The 18,717-nt window shown below is 41.4% G+C and overlaps 1 protein-coding gene and 1 long non-coding RNA gene across 2 annotated transcripts; one reads left to right on the top strand and one right to left on the bottom strand.

Annotated features, from left to right (window-relative positions):
* Positions 1–1,851: 1,851 nt before the first annotated feature.
* LOC110836661 (uncharacterized) lies at positions 1,852–6,520 on the bottom strand. The gene is made up of 3 exons (XR_002545403.2): positions 6,360–6,520; positions 5,897–6,086; positions 1,852–2,508 (listed from the first exon to the last, which is right to left on the bottom strand). It is a non-coding gene; the product is annotated as an uncharacterized LOC110836661 (long non-coding RNA).
* Positions 5,920–18,298, top strand: LOC110836660 (cystathionine gamma-lyase). Its single transcript, XM_087341668.1, has 7 exons — positions 5,920–6,063; positions 6,519–6,719; positions 8,458–8,676; positions 12,014–12,149; positions 13,952–14,279; positions 15,149–15,287; positions 18,069–18,298. The coding sequence occupies exons 1-7, from the start codon at positions 5,920–5,922 to the stop codon at positions 18,075–18,077; spliced, it is 1,176 nt and encodes a 391-aa protein (XP_087197794.1). The 3' UTR covers positions 18,078–18,298.
* The last annotated feature ends 419 nt before the right edge of the window (positions 18,299–18,717 follow it).

An 18,717-nucleotide genomic window follows, 5' to 3' on the forward strand; every position in this document is an offset into this window, starting at 1 on the left:
TACTGTTACCTTAAATATGGAGGTAGTACGTTCCTCCGATACGTACAAGACTGTACACGGCCTCACAACTCATCAGACCACAAGTGACATTATCACCACCTTGAAAAGCTTACATGAACCCTGTTATGATAGACGTTTAGAAGTAGAAATGCAATGAGACATTTATCACTGACTTGTTTCGACATAAATTCGTGCTATCTTCAGGATATTTCTTGCTGTTCTCAGAAAGAATTTAAATATTTCTCGTTACGTCATCAGAAGGCAATGTACAAGTGTCTGTGGTTTGTCACAATGTACTCTGTTTGAACTATGCAATAATCTTATTGCTCTAATCTAAGAAATTGACGTTTATGATTATAAGATAGTTAGCTATGTGTGCAGTGACCATCGTAGTAAGTTACAATATTGGCATGAACGCACTTCAAAGAAGTCGTCATTAAATTGACAATATCTGTGATGTCCTGTCTAAATCCCAAATCGGTCATTTCAAGAAAAATACGGATATCATCTCGATGTCACGCGTCACTTCGTTTGGCTAATCTCTGGTACGTGTATCTCACATAGGAATCCTACAGGAACAATGGTCTGTTCCTGACAGTTGATGGAAGAACTGCGATTATAAAAATAAATGTTCTTCTTATTCTATGGCTCTCCGGTCCGTATTCGGTCGATGGCCTCCTCAATTCTCCTCTTCCATTCGATCCTCTGTTAGGTCCGTCTGTCCGAGGCTTTGATCGAGGTTTAGAAACATCTTCCTTTTTACGGTGCAAGGTTGTTAGCCTTGCGACCAATCCCCAACCTGGAGGACCAGGGTACCTGTCATAGTCTGACCTCTCCCCCTCGACCAATCTGGCTAGGGAGGACCTACCAGTAGCTATGCTACCGCCAGCATACCTCTTGGGGTCACTGAGGTACTCTAGCCCCACCACCACGACAAGGTGCAGGTATTTGGGGTTATGTTCTTACTAAATAAGACATACAAAGCTGCTTTTATTCAATAATATGGATTCTGTCTCCCAAATGGTTACAGTGATGTAACAGATTAATAATTTTTGCCTGTCATCTTGCCCTGTCGCCTTCGCATAGACACGCGCTGACATTAAGATTATCCTTTGGCTCAGGGTCAATGCGAGTGACGTAACAGGACGTTTGAAAACACTCAAACTGCATCAGGATACGTTGAACACTTTCTACCGCGTGGATTATATTCAGCGTTCACAGTGATTAGGCGTCGCGACTACTGGCGTCTTGAAGTCGCTGGTTGTAATTGCATCACAATTTTTCAACGTCAGAATATCCAGAAGTCAATAACAAACTAGCCTTTTTATAAACATGGCAGCAACCCTCAGGGATTTTCTCGGACGCCTATATACAACAGGCAAGAGCATGTCACGTCGAGACTGGTGGCCGGTCACTCCGCCCGTCTTCATGTAGAAATGCTTTTGGACTCATGACTAGTTTGCATAGTCTGACATCACATTTAGAGTCTTGCTAATGGGAACAGGGCGCCCTCTCTGATGAGCAGACAGGTCTGCCACTTGTCAGAAATCTTACTCTTTGTTACAATTTCATAGCATTTAAAAATGTTCATATATTAGCAATATACACAGTGGAAAATACGTGTTAAAAGAGTATACATAGTGTCCTAAAAGATGTAGGATGTGAGGTTTTCACGGAGGTGAATTTGGAGATGGCTGTCTTCTGGGTTGATACGCCGTGTAGTCTGGTAGAAGTTTACCGACGTTTCAGAGGTCCTTTCTGCTTCCATCATCAGGGCTATAAGACTACACGGCCCAACAACGCAGAAGACAGTCATCTTCTGTCCTAAAATATGGATACACACATTCAATAAATGAACAGACATTTTAATAAGCTATACCATTACATTCGTTAGCACTGGCATTTACTGACCTTGCTAATTTAGTGTAAGTATTCAATATGGCCACCGTTAGCTCCGTGGCGGAGTTGTCAGCGGTGAGCAACTTACTGACAAGCTGCCACCAAAGTTACTGCTGTGCATACATCTTTTTTTAAACAACCTGCTTTTAATAAATTTGTTTATAAATGTATACAACTTTCCACAAATAAAATACCCATCACGTAATTCTGAAAAAAAATAGTATTTTGTGTGTGCAGAAGAAATAGCTTTTGGTACATGGGAATCTATGACAGACAATCAAAATTACAACCGTTAACTTCTAGGCAGTGTTAACAACGGCGAATAACTGGCTGACAAATTTTCACCAAAGTTTCTCTCATTTCAATGCCTTAGTTGTTGGAGTGATGATTTTGTGCTGTAACCTGAAACCTTTAGGTGCCCCCCCTCCCAAATAAAGATTTAAAGTCAAGTGGACTTGGTGGGTACTCATCACTTCCTCTTCGGTCTTCCGCTGTGAAGTTATCATCAAGATAAGTCCTGACATCGCGATGATAACGCTGGAGTGCCCCGCCATGTTGGTAAATTTTTCCATCTGCACGCAGTTGACGAATAATGAGCACAACGAATCCCTTAAAGCATATTGAGGCAGCATGTTAACTATCCCTTGAAAGAGGCATACTCCTACAATATGCCTGAATAAAACACCACACCAGAATAGAATTTGTGGTAAATTCACTGTCTTGTCAGTATAAATGCGGTTTGCAGATTTTAAAAAACCATTAGGTTCAAATTTCAGTGTGCCATTCAGCTCGAATGTCGCCTCATGAGACCAAATAATTTGTCCACAAATTGTTCACCCTCGTCCAACTTCCTTTAAAAGCGTTCGCCAAACTCAGTTCTGTGCTCAGGATCACGTTCAAGTACTGCACGTAACAGCCTCGACACCTAAGTTTTCAACATCCGTTGAACACTTGCCTGCTGATTCCAGTTACCCTAGCATATCGCCTAAAATATTATATTGCTAATCGTAAGAATTTCTGCTAACACCAAAGAAGAATTTTCCCCACTCGTAGATGAAACGTCTAGTACAGTGTCGTCATTTTTAGATTTACTAAAAATTCTTGAAATTGTTAGTAGTTTTGGTGGATCGGTTGAAAATTCACGTCTTTGCCCTATGTTTACTTCGCACATTCTCCTAGTTTCCGGTCCGCTTCAGAATGAATTTGCTTTACTCGAAAGTCCAGCAAAACTCCGTAATTTTGTATTACACTTTCCGTCACGGGAAAGAAATTTCAGCTTCAAGCTGCGACGATCTCTAACTGTTTAGTGCATGCCACACTACTTAGAGGCACTTGAGTCCACCACTATTACGTAAATATATTTTTATTAAAATATTAAAAATAATTTGAGACACCCTGTTTTTATAAGACCTTTGTCTCCCAAGCTTTGACTACAGATTCAATTCAATTCAATTCTTCATTATTAGTGTGCTGTATCAACAGCCAGAAGGCCATTTATAGATACAGAACACGAACACAATAATAAATATAGAAAGCAATTAAAAGCATAATATAAAAATACATTAGTACGGAGGACGCTAATACAAAGAGAAAATTGCTACTAAATACATTAGTATATTTGTAATAATAATTTAAATAAATTAAGGAAATTAGACTGTTATGGAATGTGAAGAAGTGTAACAATTTTCGTCTCGAACTATGTCCAAGTCGCTGCAGACAACATTAGCAGCTGGACTGTTTTTAATCGAAGGGCTGAACATGGAAAAATCTCTCAGATTCCGAGCAGGAACGCGGAGACCGACAGCTTCCAGAAGGGAAGGATAGTATTTAAAACAGCGGTAAACCTGCGCACGGAACAGTGCCTCACTACAACGCCTTCTCTTACACCTAATCTTATCTTAACCCACGCTGCAACCTTAATCTAGTTACTTGAACGGCCATAGGCTTTACCACCAAGAAGTTTGAACCTTTTATGTTGAGCTTCGCGATGTGCTGTTTTACAAATATGAGTGTTATGTTGATTTTGTATGACTTCTGCTTACTCCCTGCATTATTTTGTGACGAATTCATACACATACGGAATTTTGAAAGCCAGATGCAGATAACGGACCGATGTCCGCCTTGGAATGTTGCCAGTGGTGCGAATAACATTGTTTTGCGTGGCAGCCATATTGGCCTACTTTGTGGAATGGAGTGACTGTGCTCTTTCGCTCTCTGTGAAATCTTGGTTTGAATCGCTTTGATGTGTTATCTCCAAGAAAACGTTCTGTCTGATTATATTTCACTCTCGTCTATAATTACGGGAGTTATAGATAACCTGCGTCTTATCCTAATTGATTTTAGTTCTATCACTGACACCACGACTTCATGGAAGTGAGGAGCGTTTTGACAACATAACCTAACTTTTTGATCTGTGGTACATATAGGCCTACATGTTATCTCTCATCAGCGAAGAGGGTGAAGATGGACGCTTGGGATTTGGGGGTGCACTATTTACGAGAGGAATTAAAAAGTCAAAGCAAGCGTTGGGATATTTCCGTTGTTTGGTTAGCAACACTGCTTAGTCCTGGTTATACCGTAACTCAAGGTCAGACAGTGACATGCTGCGAGTGTAATTCAGTTTTAGTTTATTTTTGGCAAATAAATGTGGTGAAAAATGGTTGTTGCTACATCAAAGGTTTGAACTATAAACGAGAAACATTATTTTAAATTTTTCCAGCGACTTCAGCGACAGTTAAACGACAGTTTCCAAAAATAATTTCTTGTGATCGATTCATGTTCTGTTTGTTTGTTTGACGTCCTTACTTGTCTGTAACAACAACTTGCTTTTAAAAATTTGTTACCATTCGTACACACTTCATTGTAGCAAATAGTTTTGCCCATACCTGGCAACCAAATGTCGAGACCTCTGATCCCTTTTTTCATTTGCAGACACCAGAGACACAGCTGCATTCTGTTTGACCTTGACGCTAGCCTCAAATGGATCCATACGCCATGTTCGCTCGATACAAACGGATTGCAACTGAACCACACTCGCAGCATGTTGCCGCCTGACATCGAATTATAGCATGACTAGGTGTACCGAATTTTTTATTTGAAATGAAGAAGTTAATTACCTAAAATTGGAATTTGGTTCAAACGATTCAAACGATTGATTGTCGCTCTACTGACAGATTTCATATTATTTTATTTTAAGTTTTGTGACAACGGTTGTGATCGAACGCGATATATTTTTTAAGAGAAGGCTAGTGGAGTACCCACTACATCACCGATTAATTTTAAAATTTTATTTGTTACTTCTTAGCTCACGTCTGTATTTGGGTGATGATGGATGACGTATTCCGTTGTTCCCTACTTTCTCAGTTTAACCAGACAACATTTTTGTGAACTTATACCAAATTCCGTGATCCGAGTTCGGAGTTGGAAGATGCGGATGGACACTGCGTGATCATAACGAAAGGGTGGCCAATTTCAATTGATTGGATATTGATCTTGAACCTTGTATGTTTCTAATCGGGGCAGTTCATGGTCATTCATAGCAAAACGTTACGACATGATCTGTGTGTGTTGACAGTGAACATCCTTCCACAGAGACAACCAGTCACATATTAGCCTCAAGGTAAGAGTAACTGGAGTATGTAAAAATTCGTTTAGGGTAACTTATCTGAAAATGGTTGCCATTGTTTGATTCGAATTAGAAAAGCACCAAGAATGTACTAGGGAAACAAGAAACAAACCAGACATTTTTGTAGTGAAACGTGGTGTGCACTACAGCTCAGGGTCCAGTGATAGGACAGAGGTGTTCTAGCACACTTTAATATCTTTATCCTTTACTCTAGAGTAAACTTAGGATGTAGGACAACAAAGTTTTACACCATCTTTTCCCCATTAATTTCTGTAACCAGCCAAGTGTCGTTAAATAACGAAACAAATAATAAATACAGTTACAGTAATGGTTACCTTTCAATGGATGGAACTGACTTTCAGTATAACTTACATAAAACTGTTTTAGCTGAGAAAATGTCTGAAGAGTCCCGGCACTTGGGTTTTGACACGAAAGCCGTCCGCTTGGGATACAAACCGGATGTGTCCAATAATTACAGCCTGATGCCTCCCATCGGCTTGTCCAGCACTTTTCAACAGGATGATCCATCCACACACAGGGTCAGTGATCCCGAAAATACCGTCTGAAAGGTTAATAATGTCACATTAATAACGTCCACAAGATGAGAGATGTTCATTCGTCGTATTAGTTAGAGTTTTAGTATTTATAGGGCGGTTCTGTTACTACAGATCGAAGATACCATTGGCTAAACAAACTATTCATACGACAATTCTATTTGAGCTCGTTTCTTTTCATATTTGTTATAAGAACACACGTACTAATATAATTAATAAATAAATTCTCAAATTCAGAATCGTCATTTCGAAATAAGATACTAAAGAATATAAATGCTTACAGAATTATGATATGAAGAATCAAAAATTATGTAAAGGAACATCGAGATGAGAGGACGATTTCAAAATCAGAGCTTGAGAAGTATGTCAGGGTTACTGAATTGGATTCAGCTGGCAGTTTTGATATGGCGCCAGATTTAGTTTTGGTGGGTATGTTTCAGGGGTTTCTGTACGTGCGACAAAACAACCCCTCGCGACAGATCCTGGAAAAGGGATTTGCCTTGCTGGAGGACTCCAAGTATAGCCTCTGCTTTTCCTCAGGCACTAGCGCCATCAGCGCCGTCGTGCAGTTGCTGAACACTGGAGACCACATCGTTTCGTCAGAGGTCATCTTCGGCGGGACTTATCGATACTTCGAGAAGGTGAGAGAGAGAGAGAGAGAGAGAGAGAGAGAGAGAGAGAGAGAGAGAGAGAGAGAGAGAGAGAGAGAGAGAGAGGCTGCTCCACATGGAAGTAACTGTTGTCCAGTGTTTCAAAACAGGGATGACCCTGACATGCGGAGTAGAGAGACAGCGTGGCAGTCGTGTAAAACGAATGCTGACGACCATGTCATAGAGGGCTTTGTGTTCAGACTTCACAACCCGAGTCTTGGTATTTAATGTTGCAGTTTGACTTTTGCTCGGCTGCTGTAATTTAAAGCTGTATCAACTTTGAAACTACAAATGTTTACGCTCAGGTGATGAAATGAGGTTATGGGAACAATTTACCAGGCCTCTTTTCTCTTGGGGTCAGAGGGAAATTGGCCCACTTGCATCCGTTATTGGTTAAACCCGCAGTTCGTTACGAATTGAGAAGAAGAGAATTAATCACAAAAAGATAGCCTTTGAAATGGAAGAGGGGCTTAAGCGACAAACGAATAGTAAGTGGTAAGAAGAAAAACTTTTTCAGTTCGCGGTGAGCTATGAGACGATGTGAAATTGTTATTCAACTGAAAGGCACGTCACTTTACCTACACCGTGATGGGTAATGTGTGTACACAACTCTCATGCGTCACAAAATGGATTTGACCACATCTGTGGTGGTCGCTGATAAGAAAGATTACGTTAGTATCGATTGTTCAGTATACATTGCTTCCCACTCCTTCTAATGAGATCGGTTTTGTGATTAATAATTTATTATATGATAAAACTATTCTCGTTTCGGTTTCTTTGTCCTCAGGAACATGACTCAACAACCTTCTTCTTCTTTTTCCCTTGTCACACCAATCAACATCGATGCATCCCCTGCCTTGTGTTGGAAATACAAGTTCTGAAACGTCGGTAAACTTCTATGAGACAACACGGCGCATCAACCCAGAAGAAAGCCATCTTCTAACATTTACGTTGTTTATTAGCTCTGCGAACAACAGAGTTCTACAATAAAATCCTCTCGGGCTATCAGCCGCGTCTAGTGGTTAAGACATGAAAAGACCACCGTTTCGAGGTCCACCTCTGTCATCGTCCGCAGGGTACTGAAGTGGTTGGGGCTCTCCGTATACCTGCACCAGCCCCATGTGACTGGTGGATGACGTCACGAGCTCGCCTTGTTATGCTCAGCTAACAGATTATACAACATATTCAAAACAGGGAACCAGGCCCGGCCCAGCATAAAACCTCCGTCTCTGTTGATATTTGCGGTATTGAATCGGATTTCAATTGCCTCCTTCAATTCCTTACTTCAACTTTCGTGAAGAACAGAAAGGTGACGACACAATTCTTCCGGGGAATAAATATGATTCTATAAAGGCGTATAGGGTGCATGGAGGTTAATATCCGTATATTATGGCACTATATCGAGATAAATTAGCTCCTTCGACATCTCAATGAGGTGGGAGTGCGGGATTGGTCTAGGGAGAGCGGCACACTGCGTGTAGGGATAAGAACCATCGTCACGTAGTCCATTGCTGTGCTTTTACAGCGATTTAATGTCCCTTGGACGCTCCAACATGACGTAGACAGCCTTGTATAAGAACACAAAGCAGCTACTCAGATTTTTGTTAGAAATCCAAACATCGAAGCGGGCAATCCCATGCAAGTTGTTTCAAAAAATCTGAAAATGTTGAAGCAACGCTGCAGTTTTTGCATGTACGTATGTGGCTGAGTGAGAGACGTGTGTTTGCAGATAACCGGGCGAGTGGGCATCACCACGACGTACGTAGACGCAAGAGACCCGGAGAACGTCGAGAATGCTCTGCAGGCGAACACGAAGCTCGTGTTCCTGGAGACGCCGTCTAATCCCCTGCTCAGTCTGTGCGACATCGCCAGAATTGCAGAAATTGTGCACAGGGCTCCAGGCATTCTCTTCGCCGTCGATAACACCTTCCTGACGTCGTACTATCAGGTACTTGAGAAGAGAGCGTGTGGGTAACGCATATTAGGATGTGGTGGGGACAGGCCATATGTTTTCCTATCCAGTAAAGATCCTGATTCAATAAGCGTGGATGAGAATTCGCCTTTAGCCAAGCCACCTCATAGGCCGATAGGTACTTTCATGTTATTTTCCAGGTGCACGCAAGTTTATGCAACAATAAGGCGTGTTAAGGAGGATTTACTTTACGAGATTCTAGAATCAGTATTAATTTCTATGCTAATATCCTACATCATAAATCAGCTTGTTGTTTGAAACTGTTTAATATTATCCGTCTCTCGCGGCTTTTCGACATTGCAAGTGCCTACTGGAATTTTTATCGTCAGCCGATGACGTTTGTTCTGTCCAGTATGCTCAAAATTAATTCATGTTAAAGATGAGAGAATTATCAGATCGGGAAATTTGTACTTTGGTGTGACGGGTATTTCGGAGTTGAATCCGGATGGTTTTGGTTAATTTTTGCTGAAGGCCTCCACGATCAGAGTTATGCGGGTCATTCCCCCACCCCCTTGAATGTTACTGTCCACAGATCACGAGAAAAGCCCTGCGGGGGCGAAGTCGTTTCTGGTGCGGTGCGGGGGGAATGTTACTTATCAGCTGGACTAGATGGCTGCTATTGGTGGGAAGTGCGATACGTCAGAGTTTTACGCTACTACACAGACTGAAAACATCAAGCAGTTAAGAGTAGCGTGAACTGAGTGCGTTTGTTCTGTGTTCTGTGGGTGTAGTGATAATATTCTATATTCAATCACAGGTGCTTTAAAGATGTCGAGTGTACGTAAACAGGGGAAAATTATTCACAGGGAAGCGCAGGAAATAATATACAGCGTAGTGAAGCTGTGTGATGAGGAAGCAAGACGGAAAGAGCTGAAATTTCCCTTGACACGTGCAACAGACAGGGCAGCCAGATAAGCGGGTGTATCTAAGGCTTTAATTAAGAAGGTTAGGCGAGAGTCAAAAGATAGAGACGAGAGGGGCACACTGTCACCTTTACACACGCCTGGAAAACACCGGCCTGGACCTACTGACAGGAATGTCACCATTGACTCCTTTGCAATGTCAGTGATAAGGCGGACTGTGTAAGAATTTTACGCAATACAGAAGAAAGTACCAAGCTGCCCCAAGCTACTGCCCATAATTAAACAAAAAATTGACTTTCCATGGGGGTGTTGATTCTCTACGGAATATTTTACATAACTTAGGGTTTAAGTGAAAGGAAAATCTAAGTAAGCTCAAGATCTTGATTGAAAGGCCGGACATAGTAAACTGGCGAGAGAGATATTTAGTGAATATTAAGACGCTTCGCAATGAAGGAATACAAATATTCTACCTACATGAATGCTGGGTAGACAGCAATTTAACTTTCAAAAAGTTAAAGGGGTATGCTCTGATGGAAATGCTGGAAAAAGACTGGTTATGGTTCACGCTGGATCGCGTGCTGGTTTCTTCCAAGGTGTGGGACTGATATATGAAGCTTGATCGGCAAGTGGCGACTACCATGGTCAGATGAACAGTACAAATTTTGAAAAGTGGGTTAGAGAGAAAATGTTACAGAATTTGCCCCCCAGTTCAGTGGTAGTACTTGATAACGCTCCATACCACAGCGTACAAGCAGATAAATCGCCATTAAATATTCAGTTAAATCTGAAATGATCTCGTGGTTACAGCGGCACGGAGTCTTCTGTGATCCAGCTATGAGTAAAGGCCAACTCTATGACCTAATATTGACAAGGAAACCAAAAGAATTTTTTTCTTCAAAATTGATCAGTTACTAAACGCCCATGGTCACATTGCCTCCATATATGCGTGACCTTAGCCCAATAGAACTAGCATGGTCTAAGGTAAAAGAACCAAGTTCGCGAGAACAGCGTGACAGATGATCTGTCTTTGAAGCGGCTGTTGGATTTAACAACAGAAGGGATTGTAACTGTGACTGCAGAGGATTGGGAAGGATACTGCCAACATGTGGAACAATCCAATCCAAATGACAGTAGCGATGACGAAGAGACTTCTTGTGAAGATGTTGAGTCTGAAGAAGCAACTGACTTTTCTGACTCCGAGCTCGCTCGGCCACTGTGAGGTAATTTTAAAGCTATACACATTAGAACTTATGAAAGACTTTTGTCTGTTGTTCCTTCAGTGGTTGTGGAACAAATGCTTTTAGGTTGGCTAGTAGCAGCTCGTCACTTACCGCGAAATCTTGCGCATGCGCGTATATCGCATTTCTACCAGGGCTTTTCTCCTGATCTGTGGACTGTACCTTGGTATTCGGCTTTCCGCTGAGGCAAAGCACGGAAGCTTCAACTAGCCTGTGAATCATCATCCATTTTCAGTTAACCGTTGGTCAATACACACATACAAGTGCCTTCCAGTCTGCCGATCTAGGGGTTCCTTTGAAAGAGGAGAATCATTTTCTGGCACGTGGAACTAGCAAAACGTCCTATAGTCCCTGAGATAATCATCTTCACTTTCGGAGTGAAGTGTGAGGTTTCTGTGACTTTCCACAGTCAAAGTTCAGAAGGCATTCCTGGAAGTTCAGGGTTCGGCGTTTGGTTAAAAGCACATTCCACACTTCACAATACCGTTCACAAACCGATATATGTCACTAGTTTACATAAATGCCCAAATAAGCTGCTTTATTTAATGTCATCAATGCCAGTTGAAATGTCATGAAAACTCATTTTTGTCTTACTTAACCCCCTTTTAAGTCCACGTGCCACTTCTTTTTCACAAATATCTTCCAAACTTCCGTCTTCACAGGGAGAAAAATACGAAGTTCCGGACTTAAACAGAATATCAGATGAAACGAATATACACAATTCATCTTAATCATTTATAAAACCACTAATCCAATAGATTTTGATGCGATGAAGATCTAGCGTCATTTATTTGCATTAGTGGCAGTGACGCTAACAGTATTTCTGGAAGAGTCGAGTGTAGCAAAAAATTATATTTGCATACAGTAATTAACACAAAACAGTTAAATAAACAACAAATTGTTATACTATTTCATGTAAACCAGTCTGACGTAGAATGGGTTAGAGCAGTGGTATCCAACCTGGGTACGCAAAAACATCTTAAGGGGTACGTGAAATTTAATATATATATTATTTTATGATAAACATAATCAGTAATGTAATTTATTTAATTTATTTTAGATGTAGATTATATACTATGTATAACTTGAATTATACACCAACAACTTTGGGGGTACAAACTTGAAGAGAAATTATATCTGGGGGTACGCGAACAAAAAAGGTTGAATACCACTGGGTTAGAGGGCGCTCTGTATAATTGTATCCTGTTTCAGAGGCCGCTCGATATGGGCGCTGACATCTCAGTTTATTCGGCTACGAAGTACCTGAACGGGCACACAGATGTCTGCATGGGCGCAATGTGTTTCAACGATGATAACCTTTTACCTCGTCTGCGGTATCTACAGAATAGTGAGTAGAAGCCGTCCACTACTCTGTCTGTTGGTTCTACGCAACGTAATACAGGCTTACCTCGTTTAATTGCGCTTCGCAGATATTGCTTTTTTTTTTTTTACAAATTGAAGGTTTGTGGCAACCCTGCGTCGAGCAAGTCTGTCGTCGCCATTTTTCCAACAGCATGTGCTCACTTCGTGTCTCTGTGTCACATTTTGGTAATTCTCGCAATGTTCTCGCATTGTTTTTTTAGACATAATGCTACTACTACTACTACTATGGCGTAACAGCCCAAAATCGAGCCCTAGCCTCCTCTATCTTCTTCCTCCAATCCTCTCTATCCAACGCTATCCTTCTCCAAGCTGCTGTTCCAAGGAGATTTCTGGAATCAGTCGTCACTGCATCCAGCCATTTACCTTTAGGTCTTCCCACTGGCCTTATACCATATATTGTTTCTTCCAATATTGCTACATAATGCAACTGCACACTTAATAGACTAGAGTATAGTGTAAACATAACTTTTATATGCACTGGGAAACCAAAAAAATTCGTGTGACTCGCTTTATTGCGGCGATCTGGAACCGAACCCGCAATATCTCCGAGGTATGCCTGTACATCCAGTGCTTCCGACTGACTTACTCTCACCATCTGAAGACCACAAATAGAAAAAGCACTTTTCGCATTCAGTCTGACGTGTACGCGCATGGAGTTGTCGTATTTCCTACTCATGCAACTGTATTTTACAGTTTCGTGTATGATGTGGTATGAACTAGTCCATATTTATTTCCTTTTGTGCTATTAAAAATTTTCTCGCGTCACTTGCATCGACATTGGGTGTAAGTCCATTTTAACTCGGTCCACTTGCGTCCGTTTCTGATTACAGGTTTTAAAGAATTGAATGTAATTAAGAACCGTATTACCAGAACGTTCCTGTAGTGACTGGGGAAAACCAATAAAACATTCGCGACAGCCGATTTTGGATCGAAATTAAAATCTGAGACATCTTGAATAGTATTCGTGAGTTTTCACTAGGAACCCATGAAAATGGGTGATGGTCGTCGTGTTGCAATTTTAGTTCAATCTCGGTGCCTCATGAGGACCTCCTTGTCCTTTTCTGGAGTCAAGAGTTTTTGTTGGAATTCTTGCGGAGACCGTTGAGCTTAAGTGATTACTGTTTATCTGTGAAGATACTTTGTTATTTATTACGTCCACTTGTATGATTTTTTTGTGTGCATTCTTATCTCCTCGTGAGCCCATAGTTCAGCTTTTGTTACGGGTCTTATCAACTCTACATTGCCAGTGTCTTATTTGTCGATATAAATCCTTAAGCAACCCACACAAGAGACAGCTCAGTCGGTGACCGGGACGGGAGGAGTGACCCTCACAGCGGTCTTGTTCTTCGGTCAACAAGCGATGTGGACACCGTACTACAGCTTCAAAAGACACCTCAAGGCGTTTCCAGCATTGTTGTCTGTGTTGTGTTTCGTGAGGTTTGGTACGGCAGAAGAGAAATGGTTTGCAGAGTTTACGTAACACATTTGTTAAGACCTGGAGGTCTTCATGCGTCTTTACAAATTATATCTGACTTACATTTTAAATTCCATAGGCCTTCAGCTTTAAAATTGTCGTCTATTGCTGGTTTCAATTAATATTTCTGAGACATATTAATCGTTGCCAGATGACAGGACGGGGGATCGTTTTGTAACCATCACAGCCAGCTTCCAGGAAGACAGACTCCTGCCCCGAGGCTCTTAGTTCCGAAGAACGCAAAGCGTTGAGCTTCACTTCCATGCCCTCAATAAATATTCCTCATGCCACAGATGCTGGGATCGGCCCTTCGCCTTTCGACTGCTACCTGGTGTATCGCAGCCTGAAGACACTGCCAGTTCGCCTCAGGCACCACATGAAGAATGGTCTCAAGGTAGCGCAGTTCCTGGAGTCCCACCCCTTGGTCACCAAGGTGCTGTGTCCATGGCTACCGAGTCACCCTCAACACGAGCTTGCCAAGCGCCAGACCTCAGGCTACACAAGCATGATTTCCTTCTATGTCAACGGCGACCTGCAGCAAACCAGCGCGTTGCTCAAGAAGTTTCGACTCATTAACATGGCCGGCAGTCTTGGCGGCGTCGAGAGCCTCGCGGAGATTCCGTAAGTCCACGTCCGATGTTATCCACCTCCATGAAACATCTGAAGAACGTCGTCTAGGTCTGAGGTACCGTTGGCGTTGGCACAATGTGTCTTTTAAAGTGTTAACAATCTTGTTTCTATGCATGATTTATATATTTTAGCTGAAGTTTTGTTTCAACTTAACATAGCATGTAACAAAGGCGAGCACAGGTTCATGGTAGTACAACCAATGGAATCTAAGGGCCGTTTCACCAGTCGCTGAACGACCAAACGAGGAGACCAGCAGGGCGACCAGCGCAGACAGAGGCCTCAGCCTCAGTACTTTGGAAGCAGTCAAGCAGTGTGGACGCTTCAGGAAGTCCGTCCCCGCCAAACAATTTCACAACCTCTTCCCACTGACTTTTTTTCAACTCCCTGTTTGCATAATCGGGACTTGCAAGGTCCGAAATGGTTCTTCGTGACTCTACAGCCGAAATCTTTTAGTATCAAAACGCATGATATACTGATCACTTGATTGACATGAACAAGACGGGAGGAAACAAGAAACAATGGATATGTCACCTCTCTGAGCTCTGGTCGCTGACTGAGTCGCCCACAATGTGAACACGTGATTGCCATCTATGTATCTCGTGGTCGTTGGTCTCCCGTGCGTCGCTCACTTCTTGTTGGTCGACGGCGGCCATGGGTCGCGGTCGCCCTCGTGTGTAAGCTCGTACTTAGCTTTTCTACCTTGTGGTCGTTCAGCGACTGGTCGCTGGCGACCGGTCGACAGTGTGAAACGGGCCGAGAAGTCCCACTGTCATGACCGACCCAAACGTAATGGCTGTTCGGTCTGGAGGATTTAATTTGTGGAATCGATGAGGGTGTTGAGAGGTTATGTATTCCTTCAGGTCGGTACTGAGCCACGCCTCCTTTCCGGTTGGGGACAGAGCACGGTTGGGAATCACAGATAATCTAGTGAGGTTATCTGTGGGGCTGGAGGATGTGGACGACATCATCGCGGACCTGGACCAAGCTTTACGCTCCACAGTGAGTGTGTTCTTTGTTGCATTTGGAATGAAATGGCAGTACATGGCACATAGTACCACGTCCAGAGGCGAAAGAATGAATTTGTTACTCTGGCTGATAAGGAAGTAGTTTGATATACTTCATCATTTCGTTTTTTATCATCGGCGGTTGAACTCTTATACAAAGTGCAAAATTAATTAAATATAAATAAAATTTCCGTGTAGAAAATATTTTTTTAAGGAAATTGCATATTGGTATTCGCTATCTTATATACACAACAGTCGTGTATTTGCAATTGCCTGGATGTTATTTCCGCCTGATTGTATTTACTGTGATAAGAAGCTGATAACAGCCCTACCTTTCTTTTCGCCCTAGCTGGTGGGTGCTACGTTAAATGTAGGTGGGGCAAAGGACCATCAATTTCCAGAACTACAACAAAACATTTCTCAAAAGAAGCAGAAAATTATTGTTACTAAAACTTAGTTTTTTCAAGTATCATAAGACGTACTCACTTAATTCTGCTCAGATATCGTGAGTCTGCAGGCGTGCGGGCTCCGATTAATATCCTACTAGGAATCTGCAATGCGAGTGACTCGAAAGTATCATAAGACAAAGGATCGATAAGTCGATATTTGTCAAATGTTCAGAAAAGTATGTCCTATCCACCACAGGTCATAGAATGTTTCATTACCGCGGGCCACATTAACTTCATTAATTTAATTTCAAAGTAGACAGCTGCTATATTTATCCGTACAACTGAGTTTGCTGTAAAGACGTTGATTGTTAGCTTTCAGACAGTTTTTATTTCATTAATAATTTTTCTTTGAAACTTCAGTTATTAACGAAAAGTAATTGCGATATTTCTTTGTTACATGTCATACGGTTTAACAAAACAATGAATTACTTGTAGCTCAGATATTAGATGTGAGATGCGCGTGCGGGAGGGTAAGGACGCTGTCTGCGATAGTTGGGCATGCAGGGGAACATTTCTCTCTGTACTACTGAACACAAAAACATAAGCGTAGATTGAATTACCTCCAGTAGCTAATGAAGATTTTACAAAGCTTCTATTCCACTTAATTCCTCATCATCTTCTTCTGCAACTTCTTCCTTCCCCCCCTCTTCGTCACTACTGCTTCAACTGCCGGTATCGGTGCCGTTTTGTAAGTTAACTATAATTTGTTCCGAAACGTCGTCGTAATTAATTCTGTTCGCACTGAAGGGAATTGTTGCACCGCGAACTCTATTCTTCCTTTGTGATGCTACTAAACTTTTCCTCAGCTAGTTTCATAGCATCATCTAGACGGAAACCGACATTCTTTCTGGCGACATATTCTTTGACCAATCCCCATATCAGTTCAATCGGACTAAGATCTGGGTGACATGGCGGCAAGCGAAGGACAGAGTGGCCATGTTCAGCCAGTAGAGCGTCAATTTTGAATGTTTTGAATCGTGGCTTACGCAGTTTAATTAGAGAATACAATTCGGGCTTACACATTCCGTCACTGAAAGGAATGCTACGATCTGAAAGCACTTTTTCGAGATGAAGAAGTTGGAGCCGGATTAAGTTGTACGTTATGGTAAGCTGCATTGTCCACTACTAATACCGAATTTGGTGGAAGGTTTGGAATTAACTTCGTTTTGAGCCATCTTCCAACGTTTTCAAAATTAAATTCGTGATGATAATCTCCAGATTTTGTCCCCGATTTAAACATTAACAAACGTTTTCAAATTACGCCATTTTCACTGCAAGTATGTACTATGGTGATGACTCGCTGTTCTTTGGAGACGGGTGCAGGCAGACCCGCGTTTGTACCATCACCTAAGGAATGTTCTTCTGTGTGTTAGGAATGAATGTAAGTTCCGTCCTTGTAGATGGCACGGCACCCCTCATTTCTGTAACGACTTAATTTCTCAAATATCCTTTCAGATTTCCTCCACCTCAAGCCTAGATTTCTAATTATTTTCCAAGCCCACTTTCAGCCACTGAAATTAATCTTTTTCTTTATTACTGCTAAAAACGATTTTAATGTAGGACGCTTACTTTGTGTAATGTAAAATTCGTTAATCGTTCTTCGAATTACACACCTGCTAAAAACATCTACATCAGTTTTAAATTTCCTTCTTGGCCGTTTTTTGTGAGGTGTGCTGAATTCTTTTCCCACTCGTTTATTATGTTCGCACTCTTTTAAAATGCGTTTCAGAGTACTTTTGGACACACCAGTAGCTTCAGAAACACGATTTTGTATTTGATTAACGTTAATCACGTTGCCGTTGTCAGCTTCTTTCTTCATGAAACTGTAAACACTTGTCAACATTTTTCTAATTTGGCTCTGTATTACTTTACGTCCCCCTATTTTCTTTACACCTCTGCCCTTGCCTTGCATTCTGTTCGTGCTGAGTAGGAACAATAACAGTGGAAATGAAAAGCCTAATTATAAATGGGTCAATGTTATTGAAATGGAACTCAACACACGGAGTGAACTCGGTCGCAGCTCGCTCGTAACTGAGCTCCGCTAACCCGAAAAACTGTTCAAGCTGCAAATACAGTACTCAATAACTACTGACTACTTCTCATTAATTCTTTTGTGATTATTTACCCTTGCGTTCAGATAAAGTATGTATATTTATATAAGTGCCGTTCAGGAGCAGAAATATTTGCCCTTCGAGCATCGATTAGTTCCCTAATCATGTTATGGCTCAAATGAAAATGTTGTGAGGACAAAATTCGGCCCGCGGGCCTAAAGTTCCCGACCTCAGGTAGTCTCGGTGTTAATGTACATATTTCCTGCTTGCTTACAGCTGTTGTGAAGAACTGGGTGCCTACCGGGAATTGGTTTCCTAATTGTCATCTTCGTAACGAAGCTGATAGATTGACCTATGGAAAGTAAGTAACACATTCAGAGTTTAAAAATGTAATATTACTTGCCCATGTTATAAATATTTGTCTTCCTATTTCGTTAAAAAAATTGTAAAGACCTATTTTATCTTATGTACAAACATTTTGAAACATGTAAAAAATGTGAGAGTTATTCAACTTTTAAATTACTTCGATTCTGTAAACTATATATATATATATATATATATATATATATACGCATCGTCCTCATTTGCCACATGCGTACCAATGGGAAACGTATGCAACCCACAGTACCTAAAAATCAATTTTTAGATCGATTTTAGTATTTTCCTACTTGTATGAGAAAATAAATTACATTGCTTTGGTGCGAAATCCATGGTCTATGAACGCCCCATGATTGGCCAGACTTTACAATGTGGCCCGCAGTCTTATTTAACTTAAAGTTACTGAGATGAATCGACTGAATGAAACGTACAACTTATCGAGATGCTAACAGTACTTTTGGACTTCTCATTGACCTGCAATTTGTTTTCTTAACATCGATTACCACAGGCAATAGTTACAAAGTAGCTGCTTAATAAAATACAAAGT

Source organism: Zootermopsis nevadensis, unplaced genomic scaffold (genome assembly GCF_977971745.1).
Source record: "Zootermopsis nevadensis isolate Lab colony 2312 unplaced genomic scaffold, Znev_1.0 Znev_ptg000003l, whole genome shotgun sequence".
In the NCBI taxonomy this organism is placed as follows: domain Eukaryota; kingdom Metazoa; phylum Arthropoda; class Insecta; order Blattodea; family Termopsidae; genus Zootermopsis; species Zootermopsis nevadensis.